General features: G+C 41.0%; 1 protein-coding gene across 1 annotated transcript in view; it reads left to right on the top strand.

The window, feature by feature from the left end:
• Positions 1–14,968, top strand: part of LOC308093727 (vertebrate ancient opsin-like) — a gene marked incomplete at its 5' end in the record, with an annotated part of 89,426 nt that extends 74,458 nt beyond the window's left edge. The window contains one exon of the mRNA XM_080440056.1: positions 14,066–14,968. Within this exon, the coding sequence (XP_080296182.1) occupies positions 14,066–14,383 (318 nt within the window). The 3' untranslated portion in view covers positions 14,384–14,968. The remainder of the gene's footprint in view (positions 1–14,065) is intronic.
• Positions 14,969–18,890: the final 3,922 nt, after the last annotated feature.

Genomic DNA, 18,890 nt, shown 5'->3' with positions numbered 1-18,890 from the left:
TGGGCTGTTCCCCAACAGTTTACCAACTTGTTACAGTGTGCTCTTCTTGGCCAGAGGGCCAGAACAGGAAGAGGAAAGGATTGAAACACAACAGACCCCTGTGCTAGGAGGATGAAAACGCATCAGACCCCTGTGCTAGGAGGATGAAAATGCAACAGACCCCTGTGCTAGGAGGAGGGCTTAAACATAACAATAGTTAGTCCCCAATGCCTCTATAGTGGCTACAATGTGATGGAACAAATATCAGATCCTGAGAAAGGACCCTGCATTTCAAACAACACTCACGTTGTGTTAGTGGTTAGAAGATCAAGATGTGTATTTTTCCTCAAATCGTCCTGTTTTGTCAAATTTAACTTTTTTTCAAGTTAAAAACAGTGTTCAGGAAGGATATACCATAAGTGTTCTTTCTGTACAAGTGCTTAACTTTGGTCACTATGAACATCTGGTGTTTATCAACAAAAGCTATTACATCTAAATGTTGGCTTAGATTTCTCTCTTGCCTTTTTTATATTTTTGAGCTGACAGAAAGCTTTAGATACTGTAGAAGTGTTCCTGAATTTCAAAACCTATTATTCTCTGGATCGCTTTGTGTCGTACCTCAGGCAAACAAACGAATCAACAAACAAACACAAAATTATCGCTGTATCAATGTCTGATGTTTTTCAGCTAACCATTGCATAATTTTGCAGCTGCCCTATCCTTTCCTCAGACACAAAACATATTTGGAAAAATTCAATCTGCATATTTCTGCTGGTTGCGTCCACCTCAGAGATACCACTTTATGGCAAGCCTGCCTTAACTCATTGGCCGCCATTATCGCATTAACGCGATCTAATAAATAGCGCGCTTGGCCGCCAGGATCGCATTAATGCGATCTAACGTCTTTATTGATCTTTATGCTCTGATCACGCTATTCTGTTATGAATCAGGCTAAGTTTCGGGTTCCACTTACTTCAACCACCACTGCATCCGGTTCCATGACTTGGGTTCCGTTTTCGGTTTTACATTTTTCCCCCCAGTCATTTTCGACCATAATAGGGAAACAAACGTTTTTTCACACGCTATGAAAAGCGATCGGAGACCTCCCCTCCTATAATCTATGGTCTGGGTGACGAACAGTCATCCCCGTTGTGTATCACAAAGTAATTTTCGCCGATAACAGAATCTGAGACATTTCACTTCCGGTTCATGTGTTTCACTGTGTGAGTGGGTCTGGGAGGGGGCGAGTGTGATCGAGAGGCGATCAAGCTTGGTATGTGCTGCTCTCTGGTGGTGGAACGATCAAAACGATTCAAGTGTCAAGGTAGACTTTCTAGATGTGAATTAAATAACAAAATAACGAAACAAAAAAACACGAAAATCGCTGGCAAGGGCTGCTATGAACGAGGTTTTAACTCTGGCAGTCAATGAGTTAAGAAGGACACTTTCTGTTAAAGGCATGACCAATGCAGCGTCATGAACTTTCCTTTTGAATATAAGACATTGCTATGATTAAATTAAAGGAAAATATGATAATATTATACACTGGTGTTTTCATATCGATGCTGCAGTTTTGGAGAACATTTACTCCAACATAATCTAATCATATCATTCTGTTCTATTCAGTGAGGCACAGAAGTGTTGCTTGAAGGTTTAGAAATAATAATATTATATTCGCCTCAGGGCTCTTTGCACAAGAAAATGACAAATAAGAGATGGGAAGTTTTATCAAGTTACATTGATCTCCAAAACCAATTAAAGTTGAAGAGTTTGTTAATCAGTTGTTACTTTCCTCACAGGGACACTGTAGCTCTGAATATAACTACTGGGGCCTCATTCATAAATATATAAACGTATTGGATTTATGATTAAACTTAATCTTAATATGATTTCCCACGGTATAGCCTACTTATGCCCGAGTCATATAAAATACTTAAGACAAGGAAAGTTGAGTACGGTCACTTTAAAACATGCAATTTGTCTTACAGAACTTTGATTTATGAACCTTAAATTATCTTACGTTTGCGCGCACAAGAACAGGCCAGAGTCGCCTGAATACTACAGCTAGGAATAATGGAATAGACCCCTTATCAGACCACGTCACACTGATATCAAGCAGGCATGCGCGCGCAGGCAGATTGCAATAGAACCCGAACACTCATAAGACGCTATGGGAATGAAGTCACAGCACTCCCGTGTAAAAATGCATTCCATAAATTCTTTTCCAGGTTTGGGAATCCCTTACATGTAACCTGCATGCACATGTGCTGTCTCAATGTTTGTATACAAATAATTGGTCTGTAGGACTCTGGTTCTATTTGTGGGTTTTATAACTGTTAAGTTTACAGAAAATAACCCGGATCACAGTGGGCAGGATGAAGACGACTGGGATATAATATACCATATTTCCTCTCCGAAAACCCCTTCTCTTCAAAACGCACAGCTGACAATGTCACAAATTGAAGCATCTCTCGCCATATACTGTATTTCATTGAAAACACACTGGGTTTGGATATTGGTTTATTTCCTCACACCTGTACCTAATAAAATGCCCTCGGCTCTCTGCGGTTCAGAAGATGCAGGCTCCTGTGCCTACAGTATACAGTACCCAAAATATCCAGCGGGAAATTTACTGTAGACACATGATCATTTCCAGGTCTAAGTAAGATTTTCTGATACATACTTCATCATTTGTTTGTGCGTAAATAGTTACTTAAGATGAAATTTGATCTTAAGACCATTTTCTGAATGAGCCGCCAGATAATGCTCTGCCCTCCTGTCAGTTACAAGCTCACGTTCCTCACTTTCTCACCTCTACCACAACTAACTATACCTTTCAGGGACTGTTTAGCCCACTCGTCATTGTCCTCATTGGAGACAGACAGACAGAGAGAGAGAGAGAGAGAGGGGGGGCATGGGAGCGAGAGAGAGATGTCCTGTATGTCATTTTCAGTCTTCAATTCCTCCCAGCCCGTTACTATGGAAACTGTGAGTTGAGGCGAGTTGAAGACTAAAAATGCTGTACAGATACGAATATCACCTGCTGCATGTCTGTTCCAGCATGAAGCATCAAGAGGTCGGTGGATGACCAACTTGACTCAAGGGACAAAGGGGTGTAAAGGGCAGTGCATTATGGGTAATCTGCTCTTCGTTTGCTGTCATATCTCCATATTTCAGCTTTTTATGTCGTTTGTTCATAAAATGTATGCCCTTCTTTTTGTACAAAAGTGTTGCACAACAGTCGCGAAAATAGCAGATCTACAAGCTTGTAGATTGGCTATTTTCGCTACTGTATATATTTAAAGATTTTGAAAGTGAGAGTGAGTGTTTAAATCTGTCTCTTATTTCTATGAATACTGAACCAATGAAAAGGATTAAGAGCTTGTCACTAAATAATGACTACATCGGGTCCATTGTAGTCTTGCGAGCCAGACTGTTGCCTCCCACAAATGCTTCCGTCGTACGGAAGCTCTGAAACTGATCGGAAGATGAAGCGGATATGATGCCTATCAGGTCCATTGGAACAAGGGTTCTTTTTTTTTCATCTCCTGAAAAGTAACAGTTTTGGTCATACAAGGTTTGCACCGACAGTGACTCGGAACCTGTTGTGTCCACTTTTTCTATCAGACAGCCATACGGAAAGGAAAGAAAACAAATATTGCAAAATGTGTGTCAACTTAAAATGCCTAACGGGAAATTATAAAACATTAAAGGAGTAGTTCACCCAAAAAAATACTTATTGTCTCCGCCAGGCCGAAAGGAATGGCTGAGACTATGTTTTGCACCCTGTCCGTCCGTCCGTGTGTGTCCGTCGCCCACTCCGTCTGTGGACAGCTAATCTCCGGCACTGTTGGCTTGATTGCATGCAGCGAAACTGTGCACACACACTCCCTGGATACCAATTCAGAACCTCTGCCCCAAATTTTTCACATGGGCCTGTTATACCACCACCAGGAGGCCGCTTTTTGCAAAACAGATTTTTTGACAGTACTCCTACAGATTTTATTCAAACATCACGCAAATTGGTACACAATATCTCTATAGTCATTAAACGAAACAGGTCTTTCGTTTATGAACTACTCAATGTAAATCTCTAAATTTCTAAATTTCTGAAGAAGATCCAGCAGGATCGAAATGTTGAAGCAATAAACAAGTGGAGCTGAGAAATAACCAGTGAGATGGGTGAGATTGAATGTGCATGCACTATCGCCTTTAACCCGTTAAAGGGCAAGACCACTTTGGTAGAGGTTTGGGTTGTGTAGTTACCTTGCCATGATGTAACAACAAAGGTGGACAAGAAATTAAAAATAATGAATCCATTGATTAGACTTACATTGTACAGTAAAACAGCTCTCAAAGTCACTGTTTTAGCACATAAACGAATGCAAACAAAGTTGATACAGACAAAATAGAACATCACAAAACCCAGTACTGTTTTTTTTTTTTTATAAAAATGTTGCTATTTTTATGTAGAAGAAAACCCGGACTGGATCCGCGGATCCGGATCCGCACCTACAAACAATAAATCAGCATGAAGTTGAGGCTTTTTATTAAAAAAACAAACAGTACTGGGTTTGGTGATGTTCTATATTGTCTGAATCAACTTTGCTTGTGTTTGTTTATGTGCTAAAAGCGTGTCTTTGAGAGCTGTTTTACCGTACAATGTAAGTCAATGAGGAGCATATTTTGAATGATCAATTTCTAATCAATGGAGCAATTCTTTTTGATTTCTTGTCCACCTTTGGAGTTACATCATGGCAAGGTAACTACTCAACCCAAACCTCTACCAAAGTGGTCTTGCCCTTTAAGACCTGAGGCCGATTCTACAAATGCCTTTTAAATCAGTAGTTCTCAAACTTTTTCGTAATTCAAAATCATTTCAAACACTTTCAAGATTTTTCAAAAATGTTTAAAAAAAATTGCAGATGTACAAGCTCGCAGCGCGGCACGAAGTGACGCGCTGCGAGCTTGTAAATCGGCTATTTTTTAATAGCCAAAGCTAAAGATCTAAAATGACACTTTCACGGTTTTAATGGGTTAAGTAAAACATTAATGTTGCCCTGTAAACCACAACGTGTAACTTCAGAGAATGTTACAGCTTCTCACCTCCACAACTCGCCTGCATGGCTAAAGGAAGAAACCGCTTGAACTTTGGGATAATTGATAAAGTTAATGGTGCATCGTTATTTCCCCTTCATGACTAGGGTTTTAATTAAGAACCGCGCAAATGGATTGTGTCGGCCACAATTGCCTGATTGGGTCAAGAGCCTCTCTTTTACAGCACACTCAGCGCTCCAGTGAAAAGGCATTCTGATGATCGTTACAATGACTACACATCCTATCAACAGACCCCCAAGCCTCCAAACATTATCAGTTTCATTCTTCATCAAGATCACCATTCATCATCAGACCTTTTGCAGAACGGAGGTACTTTAGTATTCTGAAATCATAATAATATTAATGATAATAACAATACAGCTATTACAAGTGCTCAAAATGTAACAGTAGGACATGTGTGTGGCCACGTGTGTGGCTGGTATTGCGCATGCACGCTGCACAAAGTTACTGGTCAACAGCGTTGGAATATGTACTACATTGTAGATTTTGACCACAATGTAGAAATACTCTGTTAAAAAGTGAAAGTCCTGTTTTCAAAATGTTACGATACTTGGGTAAAAGTACAAAGGTATTGGCATCAAAATATACTCAAAGTATCAAAAGTAAAAGTACTCGCAGAATGTCCCATTTCACAAGTTTTCAAAATGTGTCAAAATCTTTTGCTCTACAAGCTCACAACGTGTTGCAATGCGACGCGTTGTGAGCTTGTAGATCTGAACCCAGTCAGAAAAGCCAGCCCCCACCCAACATACCCCTAAAATGCCATGCACGTCCCCCCTAAAACAGCATGCCCACACCCCTGGTCAGATTGGGCTTAAAATGAGCATAGTGATGTGAAATGATCTGAGGAAGGTCATTGATTGATTGAATTGATTTAAATTTTTATTTGGCAAAAGAATGTAAAACAACACAGTTACATTTATAATACTTTTGTCTAAAAGGTCCGACCAAAAAAGTCCTTGAGGACTTGATGACCGGGTCAAAAGCCTATGTGTGTTTTATGCATGCCCACACCTGCATTTTAATTTACATAGTGGTGTTATGATCCGGGGAAGGACATGGGCTGGTCAAAACCTACACACATAATGCTTTGTGCCTATCTAACCCAGGCAACACCGGGTATATTGCCATATTCTGATAAAACAAGACCAAATCTAATAAAGGCATGGCCTACTTGTTCTAAATTAGTGATGAGTGATTCGAGAACAAATGATTCAAATATAACTCATCTTTTAAAGTGGGCAGTCCAAAAATATTTTGGCTTGCCGAAAAGAAGATATCTGCAAAGGAAACTGTTTTCTGGTCGATGCAGTTCTGCTTTGAGTGCTGAATGTTCCATTAGTTCAGACCCCGCCTATTCAATATGTAAAATTAATTTCTAACCAATGACACAGTGTTTGCATTGGTGTCATCTGTGCTGATGTTTGGCTTGTTAGACCATCTTTGGCGTGAGTTCTTTTGTGAATACACAATGTAGAGCTACTACTTTTCCATTACCAAGTGCCCTGGTTCATTAACTTCTGTCGGTTAATGTCTGAATGAACTGTGAGCATCCAGTTCAGCAGCCGTCTGAACACATCGTGGAGCATGTTACTGAATCACTCTCACAGACGCTAATCAATCACTAAGTCCAGAAGTAGTTTCGTGCAGTGTTAGATGCATTGCAAATGTACTAAACAACAATCTCATTGAGATCTTGCAGACTGCAATCATTCTGCGGAGGGAGGGAGGGAGGGATAGATGGATGGAGGGAGGGAGGGAGGGAGGGATGGATAGATTCATAGTTCACCAAGACAATAAATTAATGAATAAGCAAATTACACCACAGTAAAAAACAAGATTCTATTTAAAAGAGACGCAATGCCCTCTGCACATGCTGGGAATGTGTGAGACAGACATAATTCTTCCTGTCGCAGTGTATGTGGGTGTTTGTGAGCTGCAGCCCTAAAAGCAAGCATCGCTGATTTGATCACGCCATCAAAAACAGGATGAGGCGGAAAACTTGAGCATGAAGGGAAAAAGGTCCCCAGTGAGTCTTCAAGTGGTAAACACCCCTCCACTCTGTGTTAAGGAGCCCACCAGCGGTAATTGTCTTGTGGAGTCAATGAGGTTGAAGAATTTGAATAGGCAGTTCAAACAGGCTGACTCCCGGATGAGTTCTCCTCCTCTTGGGGCTGAGGGGCACATCTCACATTGTAAGTCACTCTGGATAAGAGCGTCTGCTGAATGCCTAAATTGTAATTGTAAATTGGCTTTCTAAGACCTTAAAGTAATACTAGGTAACTTTTTCAACAAAACTAAAGTTAAATTGTATATCTTTTGTGAGTGGCAAAAGTTTCACAACACCCACTCCATGAATTTCACCCATGAAAGCCTTTTATACATATATTTTCTATTGAACGAAAATGACGTCATCTGGCCGGAAAACGGAAGCGGAAATGCACCGGTTTCCTGTTTGGCCAGGAACTACCGCACCGGTTTCCTGTTTGGCCAGGAACTACCGCGCTAATAACAAAAAGGAAACTCAAGCTGATTTTAAGAGATTGTATGATTTGAAGATCGAAAAACAACAGAAAAAGAAAACACAGCTCACGGTAACTAAAGCTCCATTGGCTAAGAGAAACGATCCACAGATCGTATAAAACAATTAAAAGAACGCTTTTTGAAACGCTTCCGTCTTCCGGTGAAAACGAATGGAATTCTGGGTAACAGAGGATATAAACGAACGGCCTGCAGTGACGGTAATGACCAGCAGAGGCTGCTAAAAATCGTTATTTGTGGACTTTGCACTGTATAACTTTAAATAAGTTGTAGCCTAGTTCCAAAAGTATTGGTTCAATGTATGCGATAAGAAGTAATACCTCATTTTGTAGCTTTCATCCCCGACTTACGCATATGAAATAAATAAAAAAAACAGTTTCATCAACAGTAGTTGCTCGATTTGTTCTCCCATACCCCATTAATGTCCGATTCTAGCTGGTCAGTAACATGAAGACACATCGGAGACAAACGTTGTGGTTATAATCAAAGAAGGCAAGGATGCCATAGAGCTCCAGCTGTTTCAGTTGTTGTGGCCAATGCATTCATCTCTGACACCGCTCTCATTAAAGGGCAACACTGATTAATGCTCCGCTTTATATCCTTGGCTTGCAACTTTGTTAATCATTAGATGCTATCACATTCCTGCTCTTCAAAACTTAATGTCATGCTATTAATTAGAACCATGTAAAGTACACTTGGGAACACATACAATCAAGCCATGTCCTCCCCCAGTAATCTTTCAGTTTATGATGCTGTCACATCCAACAATGATTTATCAAGTGCCTCCAATGTATTTTTATGCTCGAGAAACAAAGGTCTAGAGCAATCTTTTAAGCAATCTTTATGATTATATATATGTTGCAGTAGTGGCTCCCCTGGCCAAGGGATAATTTCCCTTTAGGTTAGTGGTGTGGGAGATCCGAGTTCGATTCCCGGGCGCTACTTAGTCATTTATATAGGACACTGATGATTTCATAAACTAGTTTTCATACCTCAAATCAGGACATTCTAAATGGGCTAATGCCTTTAGGCAGAATGACTTGATATTTGCAGATGCTTATCTTATGTTATCATCAGTTAATGGAAAATTTGATTGGAAAATGAAACAATGCCCACATCACATCTGTTTAAATTACCCAATTGGCGTTAAACAGAGAACAGTGAATGCAGCATGTTTCTCTCCGTTTTGGCCTTTTCTCTGAGTTCCTACAAATCCTTATGATGTATTTGGCGGGCAAGCATCGGCCTGGCACTTCTATACTGTCTATGTCTGGCACCACCGGATTCATATATTCTCAAGTAAATATCAGTATTTGCTGTCAACACAGCAAACAAGACACAGATCTGAGGGTAGCGGCTAAAATGTTTTACATGGATTTTACACCAGCAATGAAGACAAAAACAGCCCTCGAACCTTTCAATAATCAGCTGGAATAATTTCTGAAATATACTTATCACTATATTATAGTAAAAGGTAGGCTACCAAGCATTGCTTGGGTTATTGTGTGAGTTAAATACTGTAGGCACAAAGTACTTAGAGGCCAGTCTATGATGTCAGTCAAATTAAGGTTATAAAATGTTAATATAATTAAGTATAAAACATTTTACAACGTTGTCCATAACCTTCCCCGGATCTGCACACACCGCTATGGAAAGTCTCTGATGTGTGAGTGTGCATAAAATATAAACAGACAGACACACAGATAACTTTATCATATAGAAATTGTGTGTCATTGTGTGCTTGTTTTTTTATCTTCCTAATTTTCCTTGACATAGTGGCTGATAACAAGTTTACTTTGCATTGAAAGAAAATCCTTATCTCACCTTGCTACCCGACAATCCAAACACAATCCAACACGGGAGCGTGAGTGAGCATAATAAGGTTTGGGGGAGGTTACCCATCACCTGAGGTAGAGAGATTGATATCAATAGCTTTCCTCATCATTTGTTAAATTCTGTTCTCTTCGTCAAGAATCACCACAGAATTTATATATATTTAGCCCAGCCGGGCAATAGTTTATTAGTTCGCGCTCCAGCTCACATGTAAACAAGAACCGCACTCTGTCTGTCTAGTGCAACCAACAACAGGCACCTGTAGAACTAAGGTTCCTACTTAAGCAACAATAGGTTCCTACTTAAGCAACAATAGGACACCTATTGTAACATCATTATACTGTCTTTTCTATTATCCTATTGTTACTACTTACTCTATACTTGATCTCTACAGTCACCTGTATCTGTGTTTCGTCTCTCTATCAAAGGAATAAATAAATGAACTGTAAACTCCATAGTTTAGCATGGCTGTGTGGCGGCTGGCATTATGAGGAGGTTTTTGAAGCACTAACCACTGCAAAGAAGACATTCAGAAGGTTCACACATACTGTACATACATACATACACATGCACGCACACGTGTGTGACACACACACACACACACACACAGCTCAGCTGTCGCTGAATCTATGCGGAAAGCCCGAAGGGGAATGGATGATTGTCATTCTATTTACATAATCCTTACGTGGGTGTCATTCTTTTTTCAGGTAAATCTCAAGACATATTAATTTTCATATTTTGTTCCCCTGGTCTGTAGACACTTCACAACATGAAGTCTATTGAATCAAATTAAGTTGCTTAAGTGTCACGTGAATGTGCAGGCTGACCGCTGATGCCTGTAAGAGAAATTCTTCTTTTTCAAATACTTGCCAATCAATATCCTTGAGGCCTTCAATTTGCCATCATTTAAGAGCTCAATTAAAACTTTATTTGGGGATTCTTGATCCGGCTTTGCAGGTCTGATATAAAGCCACTGAGTAGATTATTAAATGTGCCTACAGTGTATTTTGCAATTGAGCTCAACTGATCTGGATTTTCATACACCTAGTCTTTTCACGTTAACGAGTAGACTAAAACGCAGCTCCATCCAATGAGGAGTACCGGTAGTTCACCCAGTAGTTGTTTTTGTCACATTCCTAAGCCAATAACTTACCGGAGGCGGAGACATTAGCATCTTTCCGCCAGTAATCAAATATTGGTTTAGGAATGTGACAAAAACTAAAAAATTATACTCCTACTACTCCTTTAAGGCAACAGGACTGATTGCGTGTGTTACAAAGGCTCCCCTTATACAGGAGCCTTCCCTAATATCAATATATGGATGATAAATGAAACGGCTATGGTCTAGGGTCGTCCTTATATATAGCGAGTACATCCTGTTGCTATATAAGGTTGAGTCAACGCCGGATAAGCCTATATCAGAGATATTTCAGGCCAGTAACTAATTGTAACTAAGAAAAGAAGAAAGAGTAAAAGGCCTTACTAACCATTTACCCAACCTTCTGACTCGCTTACCAGCCTTGATTACTCGAGGCCCCATAGGACTCCCAAGTGGGTACCGTTCTGACCGACTCAGGGCAACCTGCTACCAGCTATCCACCCTTACGAACAGTCTTACAGACTCGTTCGATATGAACAGTCCTATAAACTACTTCATCTTAACAGCGTGTGTCTTATGTGAACTCATCGTATGGAGCTGTGCTTTAGTCTCAGAAATGTGTGTAATTGATAGAAAATAAGTATTTTTTTGGGTGAACTACTCCTACTCCTGCCTAAAAAAATCTAAAAACAATGTATTCCTTTACAGGCCGATGAGATGTCAGTGTTTCGTGGAAGTTGAGTATCATTGAACAGTACAGTCCATACACAGGCAGCGGTGGAGAGCTGAACTCAGCCGGCCACCCTTTAAAAAATGTATGAATGCCTTATTGTTTGAGATGATATCTGACATTTGACCTCACACTGTCAATTCCAGTGGGCAGGAGAACATCTCTCCCTCTCTCCTGGAAGCATCCCCCAAACTCGATCTGACCGGTCTGAGTAGACCCTGCCGGAAACAGTGCTAACCCCTCTCTCCATACACACAGGCGGTTCGCACCTCTTTCCATCCCTCTGTCATGCTCTATCCATTTATCTGTCACTCTTCTCACCTTTATGCTGACCTCAGTCTCCATTCCTCTGTGCTCCTGCATGCTGACTCTATCCTCCGTCTCTCTCTCTCTCTAGCTCTCTCGTTACAATTCCTCCCATCCCTCTCACTCTCTCCATCGTGTTCGCCACCTTCCTCCCTCTATCACTCTTCCGTCTCCGTCTTTGTCTCTGTCACTCACTGTCTTTTTTTTGGGTCTCTCTGCCTCTTTCTCGCATCTTTCTGTACTCTCTCCTCTCCGACAATGTCTCTCTTTTTCTTTATCTCTCTCCGTCTGTCTTTCCCTCCTGTCTCATCCATCTTTTCAATGGTGCCTTCTTACCTGCTGTGGATCTTGTCGTTTTTAGACAGCTGAGTAAGGTCGGGGGGGGGGGGGTACACCAAGCCCCAACAAACAGGAAGTGGTACTGGGCAATCAGTGCTTCTCTTTCCTCCCGCTAACCTTGACACCTGGATGACCAAACACTGATAGGTCCTGACAAGGTGTGTGTGTGTGTGTGTGTGTGTGTGTGTGTGTGTGTGTGTGTGTGTGTGTGTGTGTGTGTGTGTGTGTGTGTGTGTGTGTGTGTCTGTGTGTGTGTGTGTGCGCGTGTGCACGCGCTTTATGACTACACCGACAGCAGAAAAAGTGGATGTCACCTGTGGCGTTTTCGCCTCTCGCCACCTCCCCATAACTACCCCTTCTTATGTGTCATCCGTACCCACGTCATCTTAACCATCTCTCTCTCTTGTGATCCTACCATCAATCAATCAATCAATCAATTACTTTGTCTTGCTTACCTGTTCTCTCATCAGCTTTGTTCAATGTTGAGTTTACTTTATCAATGTCAATCCTAAGTATGTGTCTGACGTGCAATATCTCCTCTCAGACGAGACAGAGATGGTGAAAAATGACTTGGGGGTCATCAGTGTCATGTGTCCCCTGAGAAAATGTAGTAGACTATAAGTATACATGAAACTCCTGAAGTATACTAAGTACACTACGTTTACTCAAGAGAGACGACTGCAGTGACAGCAATTTGGGAGTCAGGGCTGAAGAAGACACACCAAACTACAATCTGTCTGTGTGCGTGTGTGCATGCGCGTGTGCATGTGCGTGTATGCATGTTTTTGCCTCCATGTGTGCATCCGTGCACTCAGAATTCAAACCAGAGCCAATAGTGCCTCCAGCGCATTGTTATGCTTTCAACCTGCTCCTGACGTCTTCAATTATTCAGCGTCTTGCCTTTCTGTCTGTCAGTGAGATTAGGAACCCTGGACTTTGAGCTGGGGATATCTCAGGAACCTTGGGAGTTTGGTGTTTGGTGCGAAGCAAGATGATCTTCTGTGCAAGAGCGGAAACCAGGGATATGTCTGTAGAAGAGCAGGACATTATGCAGGGGTCCATTGACTATTCACTCTGACCAGTGTACTTGATTCAAATGTGTTTGTTGTGCCCTTCCAACGCAGCTTCCCTCTACATTTATGTTTTTTCTGGTGTTATGTGACACAATGCTGTACTGTTGTAGCTGTCTGAAACAAAGTGTTGACTGTGATTGCTTATTTGTGGGGTAAAGAATATTCAGCAAAGAGTCTAAGCTTGAATAAGAAAACATGCAAAATAAAGAAAATATTATTTGCCTGCATGGTAACACATTCTAATATCCTGGGGCACTTTGATCAAGGCTTTTAGATCTGGCCAGACTTGTCTTCGTGAGCTGCCCTTGAGACATAAAAAATGGCATTAACAGAATATTTAAACTGTGTGTATAAAATAGATAATGCCAGTGATCTTTAATTTATTAGATAGATAGATAGATAGATAGATAGATAGATAGATAGATAGATAGATAGATAGATAGATAGATAGATAGATAGATAGATAGATAGATAGATAGATTTTACTAGACCACACTTAGTTAAACACTAAATACCATTTGGGAAATGTACAAATAATGAGCAGCTCTCAGTGCATTGTTTGCTCGTGAAAAGGCATGATGACCCCAACAATGGAGCAGCGCAGTGGGATCGGGAGACAGAGACAAAGGGAAGGAGAGACTGAAAGGGACAGAGGAGGGATGGAGTCTAATCAGTCCTAATTATTTATAATTATCTCCAGGGCTTCACTATACAAAGGGGGGGAGGGGGGTCTTACGGCAGATTAATTTATCTTTTCCTTTGTGAGATAGGGCTAAATGTGAATGAGCTACTGCACAGGTGACATTAGATTACACTGTTCAAACTCAAACTGCTGCAGCCCTCATTTTATCCAGATATTTTACTTCTTTGTCTTTTCTCCATATATGACATCAATTGTGTGTGTGTGTGTGTGTGTGTGTGTGTGTGTGTGTGTGTGTGTGTGTGTGTGTGTGTGTGTGTGTGTGTGTGTGCGCGCGCTCACACACACACACAAATGTGTGCACGTGCGTGTGCGTGTGCGTGTGAACGTACGGATGCTGGTCACAGTTCTACAGGTGTTTCTGGGCGCTGTGGCAGTGCAAGGCGCCCCAACGTGGCTCCAGCATAAGGAGCTCGTCCAAGATCGCGACCAAGGTCTTCAGGAACCGAACCAATGACCACAACCTCCCTTTCATGGTGGCCACCTTGGACCAACAGCCGGCTGTCCTGGACCAAGAACCAGCCTGTCCTGGCCCAGAACCAGCCACTGCCGAATGGCCAAAGCCGGACACTCCCGTAGGCGAACCGTCAGTCGATGCCTCCGAGAGCCCGTCAGAACCTGTCAAACCCGCGGTGGTCTCACTGGTGGCCTACTACAATGGCTGATGACGGGCTGAGGTCCGGCCCACTAACAAGAGAAGATAAGAGAACAGAGGTGGTGTTGTTGAGGCCATGAAGGAAACATCCTGGATGGATTTAATGCCTCTGTTGCATCAGTTATGCGCCTGCAAATGGAGAGAGGTTGATGGACAGGAAATAGAGAGAGTGCATCTTGGATTGGCCCTGCAAAGTCTGAAAAAGCAGAAACGGGGGGAAGGGGGATAAATCTGCAGAAGCTGGCAGACTTTAGGTGTGTCTTTCTGGAGAGGATGATTGTAAATCTGTCTGGATAGAAATGAGCTTGTACAGAACATTCTCCTCACCGTCATTTCAAAGAATGTATTGTTTGTCACATACTATGATTAGAAGATACTGCTAGAAGAGAATGTGTGAAATGGTCATGTATAAGGAAAGAAAAAAAAACACGGCCTGATATTGTTTTGTGCAGTTCAAATGTTTTATTCCTACGACTTGGGGGGAATTTCCTCCTAGGGGTCTCGCAGTAAGAGGCATGTGTGAGTACATTTTTCTATTGATCTATTATTGATTCTAGATCCCAACTTTCTCCCCCCTCGAGTTGCCAGCACAATAAAAAACCAAAATGAAGAGCTCAGCACAAGGATGGGAATGTAAACAAAGAAATATTGATCCCTCTAGCATTGTTAGCATGTATACAATTCCTTTGAAAGAAAGAAAAAAGAAAAAGATTTTTATGTAAATATTTATATTATGCAAAGAAGAGGGGTGGAAAACGACCGTAGCTGCTTGTAAATTTAATATTTCTGAATGGTTACTATCAGGCCATAGAAATAATTGCATGTGCAATGAATGTTTGGCTCTTCTCACTGAATGTGAACTAAAAAGTGCAATGTTTAAATGGATAGGGGGTGATGAAAAGCTCTACTCTTTGAAAAGTCTTTAACTTTTTTAAGTTGAGAGATAAGTAGAGGATGTAGGAAGTTCTTAAATATCTAAATTCAGCCTGGGCACATCGTGTCTGAAGCAATAGAAACAACACATTCCGCAAGTTACACAGTCCCCTGAAGCCATTCAAAGATTCAGTGCCTTGCTCACTGGCACTTGGGCAGCAGCGTGAATGGAAAGCTGTGGGTGGCCGTGGCTTCTTTAACCTTATGCCAAACTATCAAATATGAATCACTTGCCCTGCTTTTGCATTTGCTGGCCAGTGATGATGTTCAAAGCAGCTCACTTCAAGGGAAAGGCGCGCTCAACTCAAAGGGCAGTCTTGAGGTTACACTGGGTGCAGATTCTTCACAATATACACACAGAAAGAAACATCAGCACTCTCTGAAGACGTTTAGGAGACTTTAATAATTATTAAAGACTCCTAAATGTCTCCAGAGAGTGGGGATGTTTCTTTCACAGCGATGACGTTCCCCACTGGAAGACAATGTGTGTCATTGTAAAGAATCACATCAAGTGTGAAGGACATGCACAGTCACATTTGAACTCTGAAGAATGTAACAGAAACATCTAATCGTGTAAATCAGGGGTCTTCAACAGGGGGTCCGGTACCCCTAGGGGGTCCTCAGAGTTACTACAGGGGGGACGCCAAATCTTTGTGTGATTGGATATTTGCCAGACCCAAGGGGTCGGGCTTACATGAGGCTTTGTACCTGTTTCGTCCATACATGGGCAGGGGCCATTTGTCCTCCGGCCCCAGCCAAAAAAAAATTGTGACGTCCCCTTTCGTCACGAACTATTCATGACATCATGAACTTCAGTTATAAAGTGGTTTATAGGTGTGTTACATACTAGGACTTCATTTTGGGTCTGGCAGAACCAGGTCTCCTGGTCTTGTTTTTTTCCATTAACCACTTGAACCCTAGCACCCACCTTTTCTGAGGAGAACTATAGCCCAAAAACTACTCGCGCTGCAAGGCGTTGTGAGCTTCTAGATCGGCTATTTCCGGCAAAGAGGTTTGGTGTAGAGTATTGACAGTTTAAGTGGTTAAATGTCTGAAAATACGCATTAACATGAATCCAACATACACTGATGAAAGTGCTGTTCAAAGAAGTGTATGAAGCTAACTATGAAATCTATGAAAAACTGCAACAAAATGTTATACAATATGTAGTGGGGGGTCCTTGTTTCATCTGTCTCTCAGCTAAGGGGTCCTTGGCCTGAAACACATTGAAGACCCCTGGTGTAGATCTTGGGATCCACATGTGAACAGTGTGGCTCCAATGTGGATCTCGGACTCCACGTTGTCGTGACATCAGTCATCTATGACGTCAATCTTCATCATAACTACAGTATATGACGTATGACTCCAATTTTGGGCAAGGTTTCAGCCCTGTCAGAGCCCCATCGACTTCCATTATAAAATTAAAGTAAAATATTTATATTTATATATATATATATTTATTAGAAGGGGGGAAAAAGTACTTCAATGGCCTTCTGGCAGTGTGCACAAGATTTACAATTTAGGCATTTAGCAGACGCTCTTAATCCAGACCGATTTACCGTAAGCAAGGAAAACACGAGGTAATACATCAAATGCATAGACATGGTACTCTAGAATCATAGGTAAACCAAGAACCTATCATCAGTCTAAACAGTATAATATCAAACAAATCTATAATCTGTCCATTGAAAGTATAGGATGCCAGGTCTACAAATGAAATGACCTGGCATCTGTCTGCATAACATGCGATCTAAATGACATTTGAGCCTTTGCATAAGCCTGCAAGGTGGTCAAGGCTAGGGCAAGAAATGTGGCGCTGACCGGTCCAGCGGTTTGCGAGAGATTAGCTCCATTCACACAGACAGACACACACACACACACACACAGACCTGACGACTCTGCCTCCTACAGTGCCACACCGTAAAAAGTTTTACACTCTCAGAGTTCAATTAAAGGAGAATTTTGGACTAAAGTTTTATTACATTTTCTATGATGTTATGATATCTTAGGATGAATGGTACAGTAGAAAAAAATCATAACTCCACCCCTGGTCCACCACAGCTTAAAAGGTGCGCGGATAGGCCTTAGGTTAGATCACATATTTTAATAGCTTATTTTTTTATTTATTTTTGTGAGATCTGACGTTCATAGTGACAGAACACTATCCAAAAAATATATAATAAAAATAAAAAAAGCCTCGCTAGACGAGATTGAAATCTCGAGATTTCAGTCTCATCTAGCGAGACTTTTTTTTTTTTTTTTTTTGGTTGCATAGTGTTCTGTCACTATTAACATCAGATCTCACCAAAAAAAAAAATGTGATCTAACCTAAGGCCTATCCGCGCACCTTTTAAGCTGTAGCGGACCAGGGGTGGAGTTATGATTTTTTTCTACTGTACCATTCATCCTAAGATATCATAACATCATAGAAAATGTAATAAAACTTTAGTCCAACATTCTCCTTTAACACTGAGACACCTCCTTCAAGCACAATTCAATAAAGCTGGCTGTCAAAATCAAATTTTGTACTTTCAGACACTTTATTTATAGAAAAGGAGATATAGAGGGAAACGGCGTAAAAGATTGTCCAACAGCACAGAGACGGTAATGAAAATATTTTCAACCACCAGTCTACTATGTCTGACATTATATTGCACATACTGTATATCTGATTACTTGAAAACCTGATGCTGTAAAAAGGCTAAAATGTGTAACATTCAAAACAAGTTTAAATTCGTTTTTAGCTTGAGGAAGTTAACAAGCAGATTGTTGTATTGTTTACAGTGTTGTTTGCATCTTGTTGAATTTTGAGAACATAATTTGATATGCTCTATGTTCTGCTTGCTACACCGTACTTGTAGGGCTTCTAAAGGCATTCGATCAATGCTTTATTACTCGTAAAAAGGTGTTATTGTTGTGATATTTATATTGCCTAATCCTCTGGATTACGGTGTGTATATTTCTTTGTGTTTTATTCCTGGCACATGAACTGTTTATGATATTCTGTCAAGACATTTTCTATTCCATTGTGCAGAAGTTGATGCCAAAATTCATGGGATATTCATACCTTTTGAGAGTTGTTTTCAGTAACGTTTTTAGTTGTGTCAGACAATGTGTTAACATCAATAATGTTTTTGTTCGGGGGGTTGATATTCTAATCAAAATTCAACATTGAGTGTCCCTTATTTGAGGATATGTTGACAAGAGTGGCATACTGTAGAATTGACCATTGCCAAGGATTGAACACGCACATCCAAACCCAATTTAGGCATGGCGCTGAGCAGAAAACACAATTTCTTGCAAAAGGAAGTAGACAGCTCGCACACAATTGGGCTCCAGTTGAAACGTGATCGTGTATTGTATCCACAAGTGGACTGGACTTTCATATTACGGGATGGGTCTCCCTCACAGACGTACTTATTCATCCCACCCCCAAAGAAGCTACGTCTCTTTTGATGAAAATAAAACAATGAAACCAATGATATCACATGAGATCCTTGCTGTGTCCTTATGTCCTCACAGTAGGCCTAACTTAGCCTGGTAAAGCCCCTCCCTCCGGAAAATCTCATTTCCATTTGATTTCA

This window comes from Gymnoscopelus braueri, assembly GCF_963280865.1.
Source record: "Gymnoscopelus braueri genome assembly, chromosome: 10".
In the NCBI taxonomy this organism is placed as follows: domain Eukaryota; kingdom Metazoa; phylum Chordata; class Actinopteri; order Myctophiformes; family Myctophidae; genus Gymnoscopelus; species Gymnoscopelus braueri.
Note: the sequence above shows the minus strand (reverse complement) of the source record. Positions and strands in the feature narration are given on the sequence as shown.